At 48.0% G+C, this 15,633-nt stretch overlaps 1 protein-coding gene across 1 annotated transcript in view; it reads left to right on the top strand.

Moving 5' to 3' along the window:
• ehbp1 (EH domain binding protein 1) overlaps positions 1 to 15,633 on the top strand; it is an 81,372-nt gene that overhangs the window by 22,406 nt on the left and 43,333 nt on the right. The window contains exons 6-8 of the mRNA XM_047029374.1: positions 12,124 to 12,305; positions 13,963 to 14,102; positions 15,274 to 15,378. Of these exons, the coding sequence (XP_046885330.1) occupies positions 12,124 to 12,305; positions 13,963 to 14,102; positions 15,274 to 15,378 (427 nt within the window). The remainder of the gene's footprint in view (positions 1 to 12,123; positions 12,306 to 13,962; positions 14,103 to 15,273; positions 15,379 to 15,633) is intronic.

Here is a 15,633-nt window from a genome sequence, read left to right as displayed (position 1 = left end):
CCCTCACACACAGACACTCAGTCTCCTCAGTCTTGTCCCCATGGCTCCAGTGCGTCCCCCCCCTCCCCCTCTCTCCCCTAGAACACATTACGTAGGCCACTGGCTTGTGTGCAGTGAGTGGGCCTCTGGGAAGAAAAACACAATTATTTCAGTCCCTGGCTATTCACGCAAAGGTGACAAAAGCTGGTATGAAGTATGAAATCCCAAAAGTTTTCCTGGTAGACAAATTAGGATTAATTTGAGTTTGTGTGCGTGCTTGTGTCTCCAAAGTTCTTCTCTGGCTATTCTTTTTTCTTTGTTTATGTGGCTTTCTTACTGCGGGTTCTCAAAGGCAAGAACTCGTCACATAAATAACCTGTACACGTGTGAGTCCTCCCACAAGCCCCTTCTTTGATTTTGCCACAGCCCGGACAGTCATTTGACTAATTAATCACACTTAGGCGTTAACAGATGCTACCGATCACCAACCAGCCTGCTCAGAAGCCCCCCCCACCCAACACCACCACGTGCGCACTCTGCTAAGTAAGCCTGTTAGGGTTAGTGGTCAAAATACACAACAAGAAGCCATTGATACTTATGGTAAGAAACCAGAGGAATGAAAACAGGAGCAGGGACAAAAATCCCATGCAGGATGAATGCTCAGTACCTGAGGTTGAAGAAAGCCCCTTGTTAGGGTGACACAGAGGTGTACGCACGCCTGGGAATCTGATGGAGAAGTTATTGAGTCATGCGTTTCCTGATAATGCGCAGCCTTGGGGGCAGGAATACTGACCATTCAGATCAGGATTGTGTGTGTGTGTGTGTGTACACTGGAGTGCAGGCTGGTGCTGGGGGTCCGGTGTTGGTGACTGTGTACACAGGAGTGCAGGCTGGTGCTGGGGGTCCGGTGTTGGTGACTGTGTACACAGGAGTGCAGGCTGGTGCTGGGGGTCCGGTGTTGGTGACTGGGGAGGCCGGGTGGTCTCTCCTGTCTAAACCTCTCTAATAGGCTTACAGGTCCTTAATCCACACCGCGCAACTCTGTCACATGGCCAGTCTGCTGACTGGCTTCTACCACAGGCCATTGTGTGTGTGTTTGTCATTGTGTTTCTCCGCGTGTGTATGTCTGTGGCAGTGTTGTGGGGGCCCGTCTTTCGCTGTGGTTGTTTTTCAACCTGATTCTGCCTGATTCTGTTTTCGGAGAAGATCGATTCAACCCTTTTTAAATTACTTTTTATTTTTCTTAATCTTCCATCCTTTTGTACCTGGCTGCTGGCAGTTTGGCAGACAGAGAGCGAGTCCTTGCCAGGATGGTGGAGATATGTGTGTGTATTGATGTGTGTGTGTGGCCACCAGACGTTACGGCGCTGCACTTTTGTGTAGGCTTGCGTGATCTCTTTTGATCTCCCCGTCTCCGTCGCTCTGTGGGTTATCCTCTTTTCAAAAGACATGCGGCAGTGTGGTCATCTCAGCTTGTGTTTAGACTGGAATCCTGGACGTAGTCTCGTTTTGGGTTTTATTTGTTTGTTTCGTCTTTAACGCCCTTGTCTGTCAGTGGTGCCTCAGTCTTTCTCTTTTTTGACTCCTGTCTGTCTGTCTGTGTGTGTGTGTGTGTGTGTGTGTGTGTGTGTGTGTGCCTCTGTCTCTGTGGCCCACACCCTGACCTTGTCTTTCATCCTCTCTGCGCGAGCCCTCGGAAGCCCCGCTGTGCGCCGGTCGAGACCAACGCCGCGGCAGATGTCACAAGATCCACGGCGAGGAGAACCTGTGCATATACTCAACACACTCAGAAAGACAAACGCGCACACACAAAATGAACTCCACAGAAGATACCCCAAACAGGACCGACGCCGTCTTTGTTTGGCCTTGCACGGCGTGGCGCTCAATCCCAAATAAACATCCAAACACGAGCGTCACCTGGGATGCCTGCTAATCTTCGCGCGTGGCCTTGAATCTGGAACGTCGGGCAGTGTGGGCTGCATGCATCGTAGGGTCACAAGGGCCTCCATTTGTGGGGGGTCACATTTTAAGGGTGTAGAGAGGAGTTTCATCTTAGTGTCATGTACTGTATCATGACTGCAACAATGTTGCTACTCTTATGTTGTCTAATTTATGTGGTCAACCGTATATATTCCAGTCTCCGCTTCACCAGGAGGTTATATAAGTCATTTAGGAACCGAATAGCGTTGGGAGGGTCTTTCTTTCTGCACCTTTTTCTTGCAGCGGCAAGCGAGTTGTGGAGATGCTTTTGTAGATCCGCACCACCAAAAAGATTAGTTACTTCTAGACTCTGTGTCCTTTCCTATCAACAGCGACTACAACATGTTCTCCTAAACCCTATCCCAATATAAAACTGGTCGCTCCAAATTGCGTGCCAGTCTTGTCCTCGTCTAAACCTCCCTGTTCCTCCTCAGGTTACATTGTTGTGTCCTCGGGTTGACCCAGAAACACACACACACACACACTGGTGTTCAGTAGTGGTGTCTGATGTATCAGGTTTTTAGGTAGGAATGTAAAACAGGTCTTGAGGTAGGAGGAAGAGGAGGGGAATGGAAGATGATGAGGGAAGGACAATGGTGCCCGGTTCCTTTTGTTTGTCCATCAAGCCTCCTTAGTCTTGGGGTCAGCATGGCCTGTAACCTGCTGTTGAATCCCGACACTTATGTCTCTCTTTTATTCTATTTATGATTTACTTCCACTCTTACTGGCTATTGTCTGACTTCACTAATATCACGTTGACTTCCGAGTGATCATCTTGACAGCTTATTGGCTACTCGGTAATCTCCTTGAAAGGTTTTTGGTTCCTGAGTGATCTCCTTGACACCGTAGCGGCCACCAAATAGACGTCTCAAGTCAACCGCACACGTCTGTATTTTGTCCCAATGTTGTCAAGCCCAACTCTCACTTGTCCTCTGCCTCCACTCTAATCCCTCACTTCCTCCCTCTGTTTTCGCCAGTTACAGAAGGTGAAGGGGGTGGGGCTAGAGGTGGTGTGGGTGAGAATGGAGGTGCGATTAGGCGGTTGTTATCTTTGCGGTTATTTATTTTTCCCCTGGCGTCTTAAGATGGCTGCCTGTGATGGAGACAAGGCTCTGTGGCCCCCAACACACCTTGCCACCAAATCCCCTTGTTTATCCACAAGCCTGACCTTGTATGAGTGTGTGTGTGTGTGTGTGTGATTGGTAGTGAGTGTGTAACAGTACTTTTAATATACTGTTGTTAGTGTGTGTGTGTGTGTGTACTGTGTGTAGGAGGACAGCCAACTAATGAAACTCTATCTCTTTCTCTCTCTCTATGACCCTTAGGGTTGTGGGGTACAGGTGTGTATAGGTATGTGTCACAGTTTGTGTGTGTGTGTCTTGTGGGTGCTGTTCCGCTAGGTGACGGTGAAAGGGGTCTTATGATGTGCTCTAATTCCTGGCGTAAGCTGCTCACTGACAGTTACACTGATACCCAAACACTCATCACTGTCTCTGTTTGGGATATGACTCACACGCACAATAATGGCTTAGAGACTGAAAGGGAGGGAGGAACGTGAAGGAACTCCCATTGTGTGTGTGTGTGTGTGTGTGTGTGTCTCGGGGTGTGAAGATGGATGGATGGATGGACGGACCCCCTCCCCTCATACTGATGGTGTTGAAAAGAGAAACCTGGATGGGGCTTGATTTCTGGAGAGCAGGTTGATGAGGGGGACCCCCCCACCTGTGACCCCCCCCCCCCCCCCCACCTGGACCTCACACCTCCCAGTACTTTCCATGGTTGGAAACTAGTCTGTTGCATTCACTCATTCGTTCACTCATTCGTTCACCCACTCACACTCACTCACTCACTCACTCACTCACTCACTCACACACAGCTCTTTATCTCACTAATTCCCCATGGTAGGTGTTCATTGTCACCCTTTTATGCTAATCTCCCCCTTCTTTAATCCATATTAGATTCCTCTTTGAGTTGGTCACAATCAAAACCACTGAGGCAGAGGATCGTCTCTCTAATACTCTTTGTCTCTCCAGATTATTCCTTTAGCTCCAAGTGTATACACCTTTGTGATGTAGAGCGGTGAGAGACTCTTAGCGAGCAATTGTTCTTTGTCAGTATCAATCTTAACCCCCCCCCCCCCCACACACACACACACACATTCACACCACTGTAGTAAATCTCCCTCCTTGTTGTGGATTAAAGGCCATATCATAGCCATGTCAGATCTTAAGGCACATTTTAAAATGCTCAAACAAACATGGACTTAAAAGCTGAAAGCCGTGAGTGAAGTGTCAATGTTTCTAGCGCTGTAAAGGTGGAGAGGTTGCTTCAAAGAGGTTTTGGGGGGGGGGGGGGGTCTTCTTTCCTAAATGACGCATCTACAGGTAGTTTCGTGAGCGTAAGCTCTCTAGTGTGTATACCAAACCTCTGGCCTAGGGTGCACAGTACTCTCGCTATCTCTCACACACACACACACACACACGTGTAAATTCTGCCGCGTGCAGCCGCTCTGCAGGACCGCACAGTCAGCACTTCCAGGGTGTCCATTACACCAGCAATGCCCTCAATTTACAGTTATTAGAAAACACCAGCCAGTCTGGGGCAAACCATCTCCTGTGGATCAATTTAGCGGCTCGCCTTCTCCCTTCCCTTTGTTGATAAACCCTCCGACCCGGCTCTGAAACCATGGTAAACGCGGGCTTCTGATATCGTGCCTGGTGCAGGGGGAAATAATCAATCCCAGATCGCTGAGAGTATTATCATAGGTTTGTGTGTGTTGGTGATACTGTGTTGCCATTGGCCATACTGGACCTTTAAGAAGGTCGACATGTGGTAGGAAATTGTAGAAAGTGTGTGTGTGTGGGGGGGGGGGGGGGGGGGGGGGGTAAAAAAAAACCGTCCCGTCTTCCCACCAGGGGGGAACTCTCAACAGTAATGAAAAATTCCTCTTCTTCGCTTTATCTCTCTCTGTGAGGAGCCGTGCCTGGCCACTCTTTACCACTAGATCCATATCCTCATTTGTCTCCCCCTCTGTCCCCTGTCCCATCGCTGCTTTCTCAGTCCCCCCTCTTCAACCCTGTTTGTCCTCCTCTCTCTCTCTCTGCTCTCCTGTTCTGTACCTCCCTCCTTCTCTTGACCATTTTGGCCATCTTTCGCTCTCTTCACCCTCCCTCTTTCTCTACCTCGGTTTCCCCCCTCTCACCCTCCCTCTCTATCTCCCTTTACCTCCTTCGTCTGCAGTTGGAAGTGCAGTGGCAGGGCTTTTTGGCTGGTAGTAATTTATTTTCCCATTAGCCCCCTCTCTGAAGTGTGTGCTCGGGGTCTGAGAGGGGCCGCGCTGGGCGATGGAGAGGCCGGAGGAGGAGAGGGAGAGGAGGAGAGCACCCTGGACTCACTGATAAGACCAGAGAGAGAGCGAGCAGGAGATGTTTTTTCTTTTTTTTTTTTTACTTCTCCATTGGTGGTAATATTGGCGCATCATGTTTCTAGTGTGTGTGTCCCCACCGCCCCCCCCCCCCCCCCCAAACACACACACACACACTGCACACAAGTCACGCAATTCAACTCATATTCACAGACACTCTCTCTCACCTGTGACCTTGATGTGGAGGTCATTGGTTTCCTCCCCCCTAGATGTGTGTGTGTGTGTGTCAGCAATAGAAGAATGTGAGGGGGAGAAAGGTGCCCCCCCCCACCCTCCCTCTCAGCCAGGATTAGGCCTTTTAAGGACAACCTGGTGTGTACTGCTTCTCCTTTCATCTTCCACAATCAGAGACGGCTCGGCACAAATGACATTCCTGGCCAACATGAGGGTGTGATGTGCTACACACACACACACACACACACCCCAAGTCACATCTGCACAATGAACCACTAATTGTTTGACGTCTGTCTGTCAGCTAGCGGGCTTATTCTAGAACGTTCTAGCCCAGCTGCCTTGGCACCCAAGGCTGTATTTACTTGTTTATGAACTCTGTGTCTTGTTTTATTCATTAGGGTAAATGTGTGTGTGTGTGGCCATGCCTATATGTAGCCATGCAGTGTAAGGCTTATACAGCATGGCCCATACCAAGTACGTATGATTGATGGCTTGGGAATCAATGTGTGTGAGTATTGAGTAACCACTGTTGTGCCTCGAAATCATGCCCTGGGCGAAAGGAGGAGTGCCCTGTTTCTGTGTCTGAGCCACAAAACAAACATTGCTACGATTTCTCCTTTTAAAATTCAAAATAACTCAAATTTTGTACTTTTATCGCTTCGCTATTTCTTTGCGTTTTCTGTTCTCCCTTGTGACTCTGGATGAGGTGGGTGTTGGAGGGAGATGTAGTTCCTTTGTTTTAGGCAGTAGACATGGCTGAAGTCTCTCCTACTCTCTCTCCTACTCACTCTCCTACTATCAGGTGGGGTCCTGATAAATAAATTAAATAAATGATAAATGTATTCAAACTTGGTTGTGTGCGTGCCCACCGAGAATCGACACCAACCATTTTACTACTAGGAACACCAGTCCTTTACATAGGCCTCAAAGCCTGTAATATCTCACAATGTGTATGTTTGTCCACGCACAAATATACACAAACATACTCTTGAGGGAAGTATCTTGGCTCATAAGAATAAATCCTCCCCTGCAATAAAAGCAAATGAATAAAGGTGTAATCTGTGCGTCCCCGTCTAGAATGCCCTATTCAACGCAGGTTTGGCGATAAACTGCACCACCTCATCAGTTATCGAGGGAAGCTGAATGGACAGAGAAATCAGGCCATTGTGTGCAAATTCAAAGCCAGATGTGGATTTTATTGGATGTCTCTATAAGACCCGTCCTTGAGGCAGAGCAACCCTGTAGCCTTGAATTTGCAAGATGATCAGATTGTCACAGTGTGGTAGTGATAAACCTCTATAATGTATTTTCTGGCTTCACGGTTACATTTGACTTGAACATATCCCATCTCTGATGTGTTATGGCTGTTTGAATTTTCTATGGCAGAAAAAAAAAAAAAACATATTGAATGAGAAATGTTCACTATTGGGTGTATGAGCTTCTTGACGCCTCGTTGGAGTGAGAGGGATGGGGTCATCGACGCCTTGTCCCCGTCTCCAGGTGAGGTTTTTTAATGTACCTGTACACTCCTTCCTCCCTCTCCTATCCCAAGCCACTTGTTCTCTCTGCATGTGGTGTGACACGCGGATGGAGGGATCTGTCTGTTTATTTACGTATCCTTGGCGACTGGTAAACAGCGGTTGAGAGGGGGTGAGGGAGGAAGGAAGGGAGGGAGTACAAAATTATAAAAGGATTTGGTTTTAAATGTGCTGTAGGCATGGGCTGGTATCAGATTTTGACGGTATGATACCATGGTATTTTATTCCCAAGGTTATCACGGTATTGCGATTACAGCTCCAAAATATTTTTGTTGAACACAATATTTTATTTTTACGCAACATATAACATTGTTTTAACAGCAGTAAACATGTCAAGTTGATTAATTCAATTCTTAGTTGTTTTTTTTTACTAAAAAGAAGATGCTGCATAATTATTGTTTTAACTGAACATATACCCACACAGGCTTTACCATGTTTCTTGTTGTCAGGTTTTTAACTCTGTATAACTCGAGACATTTATCAACTCCCGCAGAAATATGCGCTTCTCAGCTTTAGAAATGGTTGAAATGTGTGAGTCTTACAGCAAATTGGTGAGATTTGAGAGACATGTAGTATGCTAATCTGCTCTTCCCCCCCAAAAAATTATTCTATGGCTCTGGTGTAATGTACGCTAACGTGAAACTAGCTGATGCTAGCTAGTTAATTAGCTGTGTTATTTGTCGGTAGCATGCCAATAGTATCCTACAGTACTGTTCAAAGTTTATTTCACCAGTGCTTAACACGCAAACTCTCTTAACTTGTTCCAACTGGACGGTTACTTTCTCCGTTGCGTAAACCCTGAGGGATTCCTGCACTTTCCGTCTATTATGAGACATTCAAACCCGTCTATTAAGACCCAGCTCATACCGCAGCAACGGAAAATTAAAGAGGTATTGAAACTGTGACTTTGTCAAATCGCGGTATACCTTGAAACCGGTAACCGGCCCATGCCTAATGTGCTGAGTATTTTGTAGAGTGGCTTTTGATGCGTTCATGCATTTCCATTTACCAACATTCTGTTGCAAGACAGTGACGGATATTTTAACCAACCGTATTGATGAAGTGTAACAGACGGGCATCGAAATGAACCTCAAGTCAGTGGTATGTTTTCACCATTAAAAAGTAAGTTGGTGTCAGGAGGGGCTTATTCTAACTCGGTCACCTGTGTTTGCTCAGTGAACACTGCCTAATCAATAGGGACTATGGATTGCATTTGTTAAAATTAGAAAGCAAATGACACATGGCATGTGTTAAAAGCCATTAGCTGATTGTGGGTGTGGACACCTTCACTAATGTTCTAGCCTGTGTGTATGTGTGTGTGTGTGTGTACTCCAGATCTAACCTGGTCCCTGTACTGAAGGCAGCTCCTTCAGCACTCAGCCTAATTAATCCATCTCCTGGTGGCTACCCACCCCCTCACCTGCACTCCCCTCTGCCCCGTCCCATTGGCATTTTGGCTAGCCGGGCTACAGCGGGACCCCCCGGAACCCCCCATGCCCTGACCCCCACCCCCCCACCAAGGGAGCAGCTGTGGATCAATACTAGGCCAGCTGGCATCAGCGTTGTGCGCTAGTACTGGTACCCTAAACCCTATATTTACACGTGAGTCCTGCAAAAATGCTATGGTATCATAAGTATCTAGCAAACTTAAACAGGAATACTTAAAAAATACAAAAACTAAAAAAAAACTCATTTGCACCAAAATTCACCTTGGGTCACGTACAAACATTATGTTGTGGTGTTGTGGTGTTGTCTTGTCTGATTGGAGCTGCTTAGTTTGCAGGTGAAGTGGTGAAGAGCTGCAGCTAGGGGGCAGCATGCAGCCACTCCTATCACACACACCTCTCACCTCCAACCTTCCCCTCAACACTCAGGTGGTTAGCATTTCCAAAAGCTCTGAGGGGGGTGTGTATTGATAGTCATGGGCCTCTGTGTAACAAATTAAACTTCCTTATTGTCATTTCTTTTCGTTTTACACATTGTGAGGATCCTGGACCCTCTAATCCTCCCCAACATTCTCTTATGCCCACACACACACACACACACACACACACACACACACACACACACACACACACACACACACACACACACACTTGATTGACAAGCTGCATCTGGGGAAAAGAGCACATTTTCATTGTTTGCTGCCCGACTCAAATCTTTTTAAACCGTTTTTCTTTCTCTCACATATTTGCATATCCTTAAGTATTTCCTATTTGAGAGCCACCCCACCCCACCCCTTTTTTTTTTCTTTTTTTTTTTTTTTACTAAATCCCCTCCTTAAGTGTTTGATGCATTTGGCAAATTCATTCATAAAGTAGCTACATGCACTATTAGCTTCGTATAATAGCTCTGGTGTAATCTGGAAAACGATAAGGAGAAGTGTTTTTTTTCTATTTTTTTTCTGCCTTTCTATCCAACTGCGCGTTTTTCAGGGCCGACGGCACGCCGTTATTTCCCAAACCGATCTGACGAGGCTCAAATGTCAACAGGAAATGTCAAGTGGCCTCGCCAGGCGAATGCTGCCCGCCACATCTTGCACTCGTGGTTGTTCTGTCGCTTTTTTTTTTCTTTCTTTTCTCCCCCCATTCGTCTGAGGAGGCTTGGATGATGGAGGGATGGGATGGAGGGAGGGAGGAAACGGAAGGATAGGTGGAGGGGGTGGGCTTGCAAGGTGGAGCAGTTGTTGGTTGTAAGCAGTGTTTCCCACAGATTAGAAATCTAGTTGTGGCTGGGAGGGGGGTGGGGGTCGTCAGGCCGGGGGGGGGGGGGGGGGGTCGTAATAATTCCTTCGTTAATAATTCGTTACACAGTTAATTTGTTAATAATTTGTTACATTAAATATTAATCCTAGATGATTCACACCTTCACAAAATTAACAACAACTAATATATCATTTCTGCATTATGCATGTAGCCACACTAGTGCTAAACAACTATTTAACTGGTCGGCTCCAGGACGCCGGGTAAGTAGCTAGCTCCTGAGACTTCTCACCAAAAGAACGAAGGGGAACCTTCGAGTAAGGTACCTAGCGAAAAGTAGCCTCAACTTTCCTCGACTTTTAGCTACGGCACTAATGCTGAAAGCTGGCTGATATAGCTTTCAGTCTTACTAGAACGGCGAATGTATGCATTGTTGCTAACGTGTGCTGACGTTGTGACTGTGCATATGTGAGAGAGACGCATGAGTGACAGAGAGACGGAGGGAGGGCAGGGGAAAGGAAATGCAGCTGAACGAATACGCTGCGTGTTTTAACCTAAATAGCGATAAAAAAAAAAATCACGAAACGCAATGTGTGGCGGCCGGTGTTGATTCTGTGGCGCACCGCCACAAATTAGTCTATGTGTGGGAAACACTGGTGTAAGGGTGGGGACATACCTTTATGTGTTCATCACCTGTGTAGCCCTCACAGCTGGGTATGGGTGATCTGCTGGGAGGGTTTTGGTCAGGGTCCAGTTCACCTGTAAGGACTGAGGCTGCCCACCCTACTGCCCAGCAGGTGGAACACTGCAAAACAGTGTAAAAAAAGGCTCTGGAGCCCTCTGTGTGGTGTGTGTGCGTGTGCATATGCCCCATGGTCCTCAGTGATAAGGCTGTTATTGAGTCTGCACCAGAGCGGGAGCGTGCCTGTGTGAAGACATCAGGCGGCAGGAGATGTAAAGAGGTCCTATCTCCTCATCTCTAATTCACCGTGTGTGGATGTATATGGGTTCTCCAATACCTGGCTTTGTGATGCATTGTGCCCACAAGAGGCTGAATCCTTAGGGTTTTGCGGCTAGTTCCCCCCCCCCCCCCCTCCCATGCTAGTTTTTCATGGTACCAGAAAGGGATTGTCCCAGGCCCAATGCGTTGAGAAGATGGCTCCATGTTACCACTACGTACCAATTTGACCATGGCCACTGTTGAATAGGCTAGCAGGTGGATGAGAGCATCAGAAGGCCACAGGCTGAGCCTTGATCACATGTACACACACACACACACACACACACACACAGAGGAAACGACGATGTGCAGAGGTCACACTGAGAAAGGGGAGATAAAAACGGTCATGGTAACCATTGGTTCCTCGCCGACGCCAACTGAGTGTGTTCAGGCCCTGCTTGTCCTCTCGCTTCCTCTGTGGTGTCTCACTGTGCCGGATTCAGACTAACTCATGTTCCTAGCCCACCATTCACACATGCCCACACTTTTATTTGGCTGGGAAATGCGGCTTGCTTACAGGACAAGAAAGCAAGAGAGGGGGCAAAAGGAGATAGTGAAAACAGGGGGGTTGTGGGGGGGGGGGGGGGGGGGAATTGAACGGGCTCAGTATCAACACAGTCAGCGAGCCAGCAAATCCGCTATTCGCTGACAGCGAGGCGCAGAAATACCCAGAGGTGCACAAGACGAAACCTATCGCTTTTTTGGGGAGGGGGACAAAAGAGCGAGCGAGAGACGGTGCACATGCCCAACTGTTCTGTAGCCCTATCTGGAAACACTGACAAGGCTTTGCTGCAGATCTATTTTCTCTCCTACAATTTAACATCCCCCCCCCCCCCCCCCCCCCCCCCCCAAAATGTCAGTTGTTTTGTCGTTTTTTGGTTTTCTTTGTGAGCGACATACAGACTATCGATTCAGCAATCCCATAATCCTTTTCACTAAGACTGTGGCACATGCCCAAAATTCCAAATCAACCCCTAGCCCCTACCCCCCGAAGCACATCTCCCTCATCTCAAAGGATTGAATAAGCATTTGCAAGCCCCCCTCCACCCCTCCTCGTGCCCTCTGATAGGCTACATGAAATTGACTCAGTGCCTTTGGGTCGCTTTGAATTTAGCACCTTTTTGTGAGTGATGCGTTTTCTTGTCCCTTGAATATGGCTTCATGGCTCCAAGTGATGACAACAGAGTAGCCAAACGGTTTATCTCCATTAGCAGGATTATTTCCTCACAGGTTCTGTCAGTTGACCCGTTCCTGTTGGGGGGACAGATATGCCGCGTGGAGTACCTGCGGTTCCCTAACACGCGTTCCCTCCGTCTCTCTCGCCAGGAGTCTCCGTCGGGCCGGCGGAAAGCGCTGGCGACCAGCAGCATCAACATGAAGCAGTACGCCAGCCCCATGCCCACGCAGACGGACGTCAAGCTCAAGTTCAAGCCCCTGTCCAAGAAGGTGGTGTCGGCCACGCTGCAGTTCTCCCTGTCCTGCATCTTCCTCCGCGAGGGCAAGGCCACGTGAGTCTTTCTCCCCCTTCACACTCGCCCCCCCCCTCCCGACCCGGAGGGGGTGGTGGGTGGATGGGTGGGGGTGGGGTGGGGGGGGGAAACGAACGAACAATTGCGTTATCACATGCCTCCAAACGTTGGTGAAAAAGGATTGAATGCACCAGCAACTGGTACCGCAGAGGGAGAAGGGGAGGGAGAGAGACGGACATGGGAAAGAAAGTGGGTCAAAATGAACTGTGAGAGAGTTGTCGTCATCAAACGGGTGCGGACAGCGCAGGGAGAGGGAGAACGGACATGGAGGTAAAAATCAGAGGTGACAAGCTGGGAAGGTGGACAAACCCTACTTCTTACACTCTGTCTTCACACGCTTTACAGCTTTAAATTCATCTTGGTTCTTCACCCCACTGTGTCTCATTTCCCATTTTCTCATTTTGCTTCAGTGACACAGCAAGTGTATCTCCATGTGACATTCCAAGCATTCCTTTCATTCCTCCCCTTCGTTACGATCTGTTTCCTCTCCCTTGGCCCTTCCCTCCCTGGTGTCCCACCTTCCTCCCTGCGTTGCATCTCCTTCCATTCTTCCTCTCTTCTCTCCTTTTGTCTCTGTCTCTCTCTCTTCCTTCTCATCTGTTCTGTTGTATTCGTATCCCTCTCTTACCCCAAGTTCTCACTATTGCATAATTTTTACTGACTGCGGTGCATTTGAATCCAATTCCTTTGTGCGTTTTGCTCCGTAAATGTCCACTTTTATGTTGTTAGGCTGTTTCGTAACGTCTGGACAGTAGCCTATTGGTATGTTGCACAACAATATGAAGACCGCCCACCTTGTGCAAGACAGGTCCAATAAATGACGCCGCAGTGAGAACAGAGATTAACGCTATTTGATAGAAAGCACAGACAGTCATTATAGAATGTTCCACACAAACTATTCATCACCTCTGAATGAAAGCTTAAACTGGATAGCTTCTAACTGGATAAAGCTAACTTTTCATTAACTTGCATCACACAAACACACACGCACTCAATAGCTAGTTTACAGAGGGCTTTGTTGTGGAGTGCGTGATTGGAGCGAAAGCGTGTAACCCCTCTTAACCTTAGTAGGAATGATGTCTGCCACACACAAACAAACTCCATCACGTCAGTTCAAATAGGCTTCTGTGTCTGGGCTGACAACATGAAAGAAGACAGAAGAAGAAGCTGGAGAGAGAGGGTGGGGGGAGAGGAGATGGGGGGGGGGGGGGGGGAGACCCAGAAGAAAGAGAAAAACAGTGCATTCTTGTAGGAGACTGAGATGAAATGGTTAGATCTGCTGAGGGGAGGAAGGAGAAGGGGAGGGAGATGTTACCTCAACTCTTGACTAGGCCTCAAGACTTATTTTCGGGCCAACCTTTTATCTGGACATGGAGGAAGAAGGATGAGCTGGATGACCCCCCGCCCTCCCCACACACACACACACACACAATTCACAGTGAACATCAGCATTAATTGCACAGTATTTTCTTATGTAAAAGGGGTGGAGGTGTGTTCTGTTACAGTGTCTACCAAACGGCCATCATTCCTACCATGCTAATAGGTGTCACATTTTTGATTGAAAAAATGCAAAGGCAAAGCCTTTATTTGTCCCACACATTCATAAAAAGAAATGTCACGTTCCCCCCTCCCCCAGTGATGAGGACATGCAGAGCTTGGCCAGCCTGATGAGCATGAAACAAGCCGACATTGGCAACCTGGACGACTTTGAAGAGGAGAACGACGAGGACGAGGAGAACCGGGTCAACCAGGAGGAGAAGGCCGCCAAGATCACAGGTGAGGACTGCACCACCGCTCTCCCGGATCCCCCAGGGATCCAGTCTCTCTCTGCTTCCCTGCTTCCCTCCTCCTCGCCTCCTCCTCCTCCACATGTATCACATGGGGAGAATCAGGTTTGATCTTCCCTTCCAGTGGGTTTGGAGAAGTGAAGGTGTTGGGTATTCTGGACAGACGGGTGACCTCCTTGGTAGGAGGCGTGTCGGACGTGGTCGAGGCAGGTTGGGCGTGGCCCTAACATGCTGGACTTGTCTCGTCATGAGTCTCACTCTGTATGCTAAATATATTTACTAGGTTTCTCGAGATACAGATGATATTCAGGTAGTCAAATGTTGATAAGTAAACATTCAGGGAGTTATTTAAAGATGTATTTTCCTAATGTGATGCAAATGAAGATAATCATGTGGTCACATGTTTACCGTGAGAAAAATGGCCGCTGCACTAATTGTCTGATGCGGAGCACTACGTTTTCATTAGCTGCTCTTATCTACTTTATTTTGGTTTGGTCTTGTTTGTGGGCAGCACTTTATCTGCAGCTTAGCCTCCATTTTGACTTCTTGAATGTCAAATTATGCTAAGTCAGCTTTCCTCATTTCTCCATCCCGTGTTCACCTCCCTCTCCGTGTGTGGAGAGTTGACAGTTTGCTGGCTGCTGTTCCATACATGCTCAGGGCGCCTCATGCTGGGGTCTAATGTATGGCCCCGCTGTGGCCTGCTTTGCTTAATCCACCTTCAGCAAGCATAGGCTCTTCACATTAAGCCCCATGTCCCAAGCCCAATGCCCCCCCCCCCCTTTCTTCTCATCTATATACAGTGGGCTCCTACATCAATGCTTGACTTGTCATATGCATTAAGGGGTGTCTTTGTGTTAAAACCTTACCGCTATACCCCACACTAACTCACCCACGAGGCTTGCTACCTAGAGGAACTAGCAAGCTTGCTCGGCACGCGGCTATTTAGCGTTAGCATTGCTAATGCTAATCAAACCATGCGCCGTGAAATGTATGTCCCGTCTCTATGCCTTGACGTATACACGTAAGCTCTCTCACACCGACACACACACGTCTGAGTGTGTGTTGCGTCTGTGCAAGTGTGTGTACTCTGTTTAGGTGTTATTTCGCTGTGCTCATCTCCTACCTCTTCCTCCCGTCCTTGGCCTTCTTGTTTACAGAGATTGTAAACCAGTTGAATGCCCTCAGCTGCTTTCATGGGGAGTTCGATGACGGCCCAAAGCGAGCACATAAAGCGCCCGCTAAATCTGCCGCTTCCTCCGAAGGTCCTTTTTTGAGCTTTCAACCCCTTCTCCTCCCTTTCTTTTCCTCCTCACCCCCTGACTTCTCTCTCTCTCTCTCTCTCTCTCTCTCTCTCTCTCTCTCTCTCTCTCTCTCTCTCTCTCTCTCTCTCTCTCTGTCACTCTCTGTCTCTCTCTCTCTCGTTTTCTCTCTTCTCTCTCTAAATAGCTCTTGTTCTCCCTCCCTTTTCCCTCTCTTAAACCATTACTCTCTATATCCATCTTCCACGCTCCTTTAAT

Source organism: Hypomesus transpacificus, chromosome 11 (assembly GCF_021917145.1).
Source record: "Hypomesus transpacificus isolate Combined female chromosome 11, fHypTra1, whole genome shotgun sequence".
Classification (NCBI taxonomy): domain Eukaryota; kingdom Metazoa; phylum Chordata; class Actinopteri; order Osmeriformes; family Osmeridae; genus Hypomesus; species Hypomesus transpacificus.
Note: the sequence above shows the minus strand (reverse complement) of the source record. Positions and strands in the feature narration are given on the sequence as shown.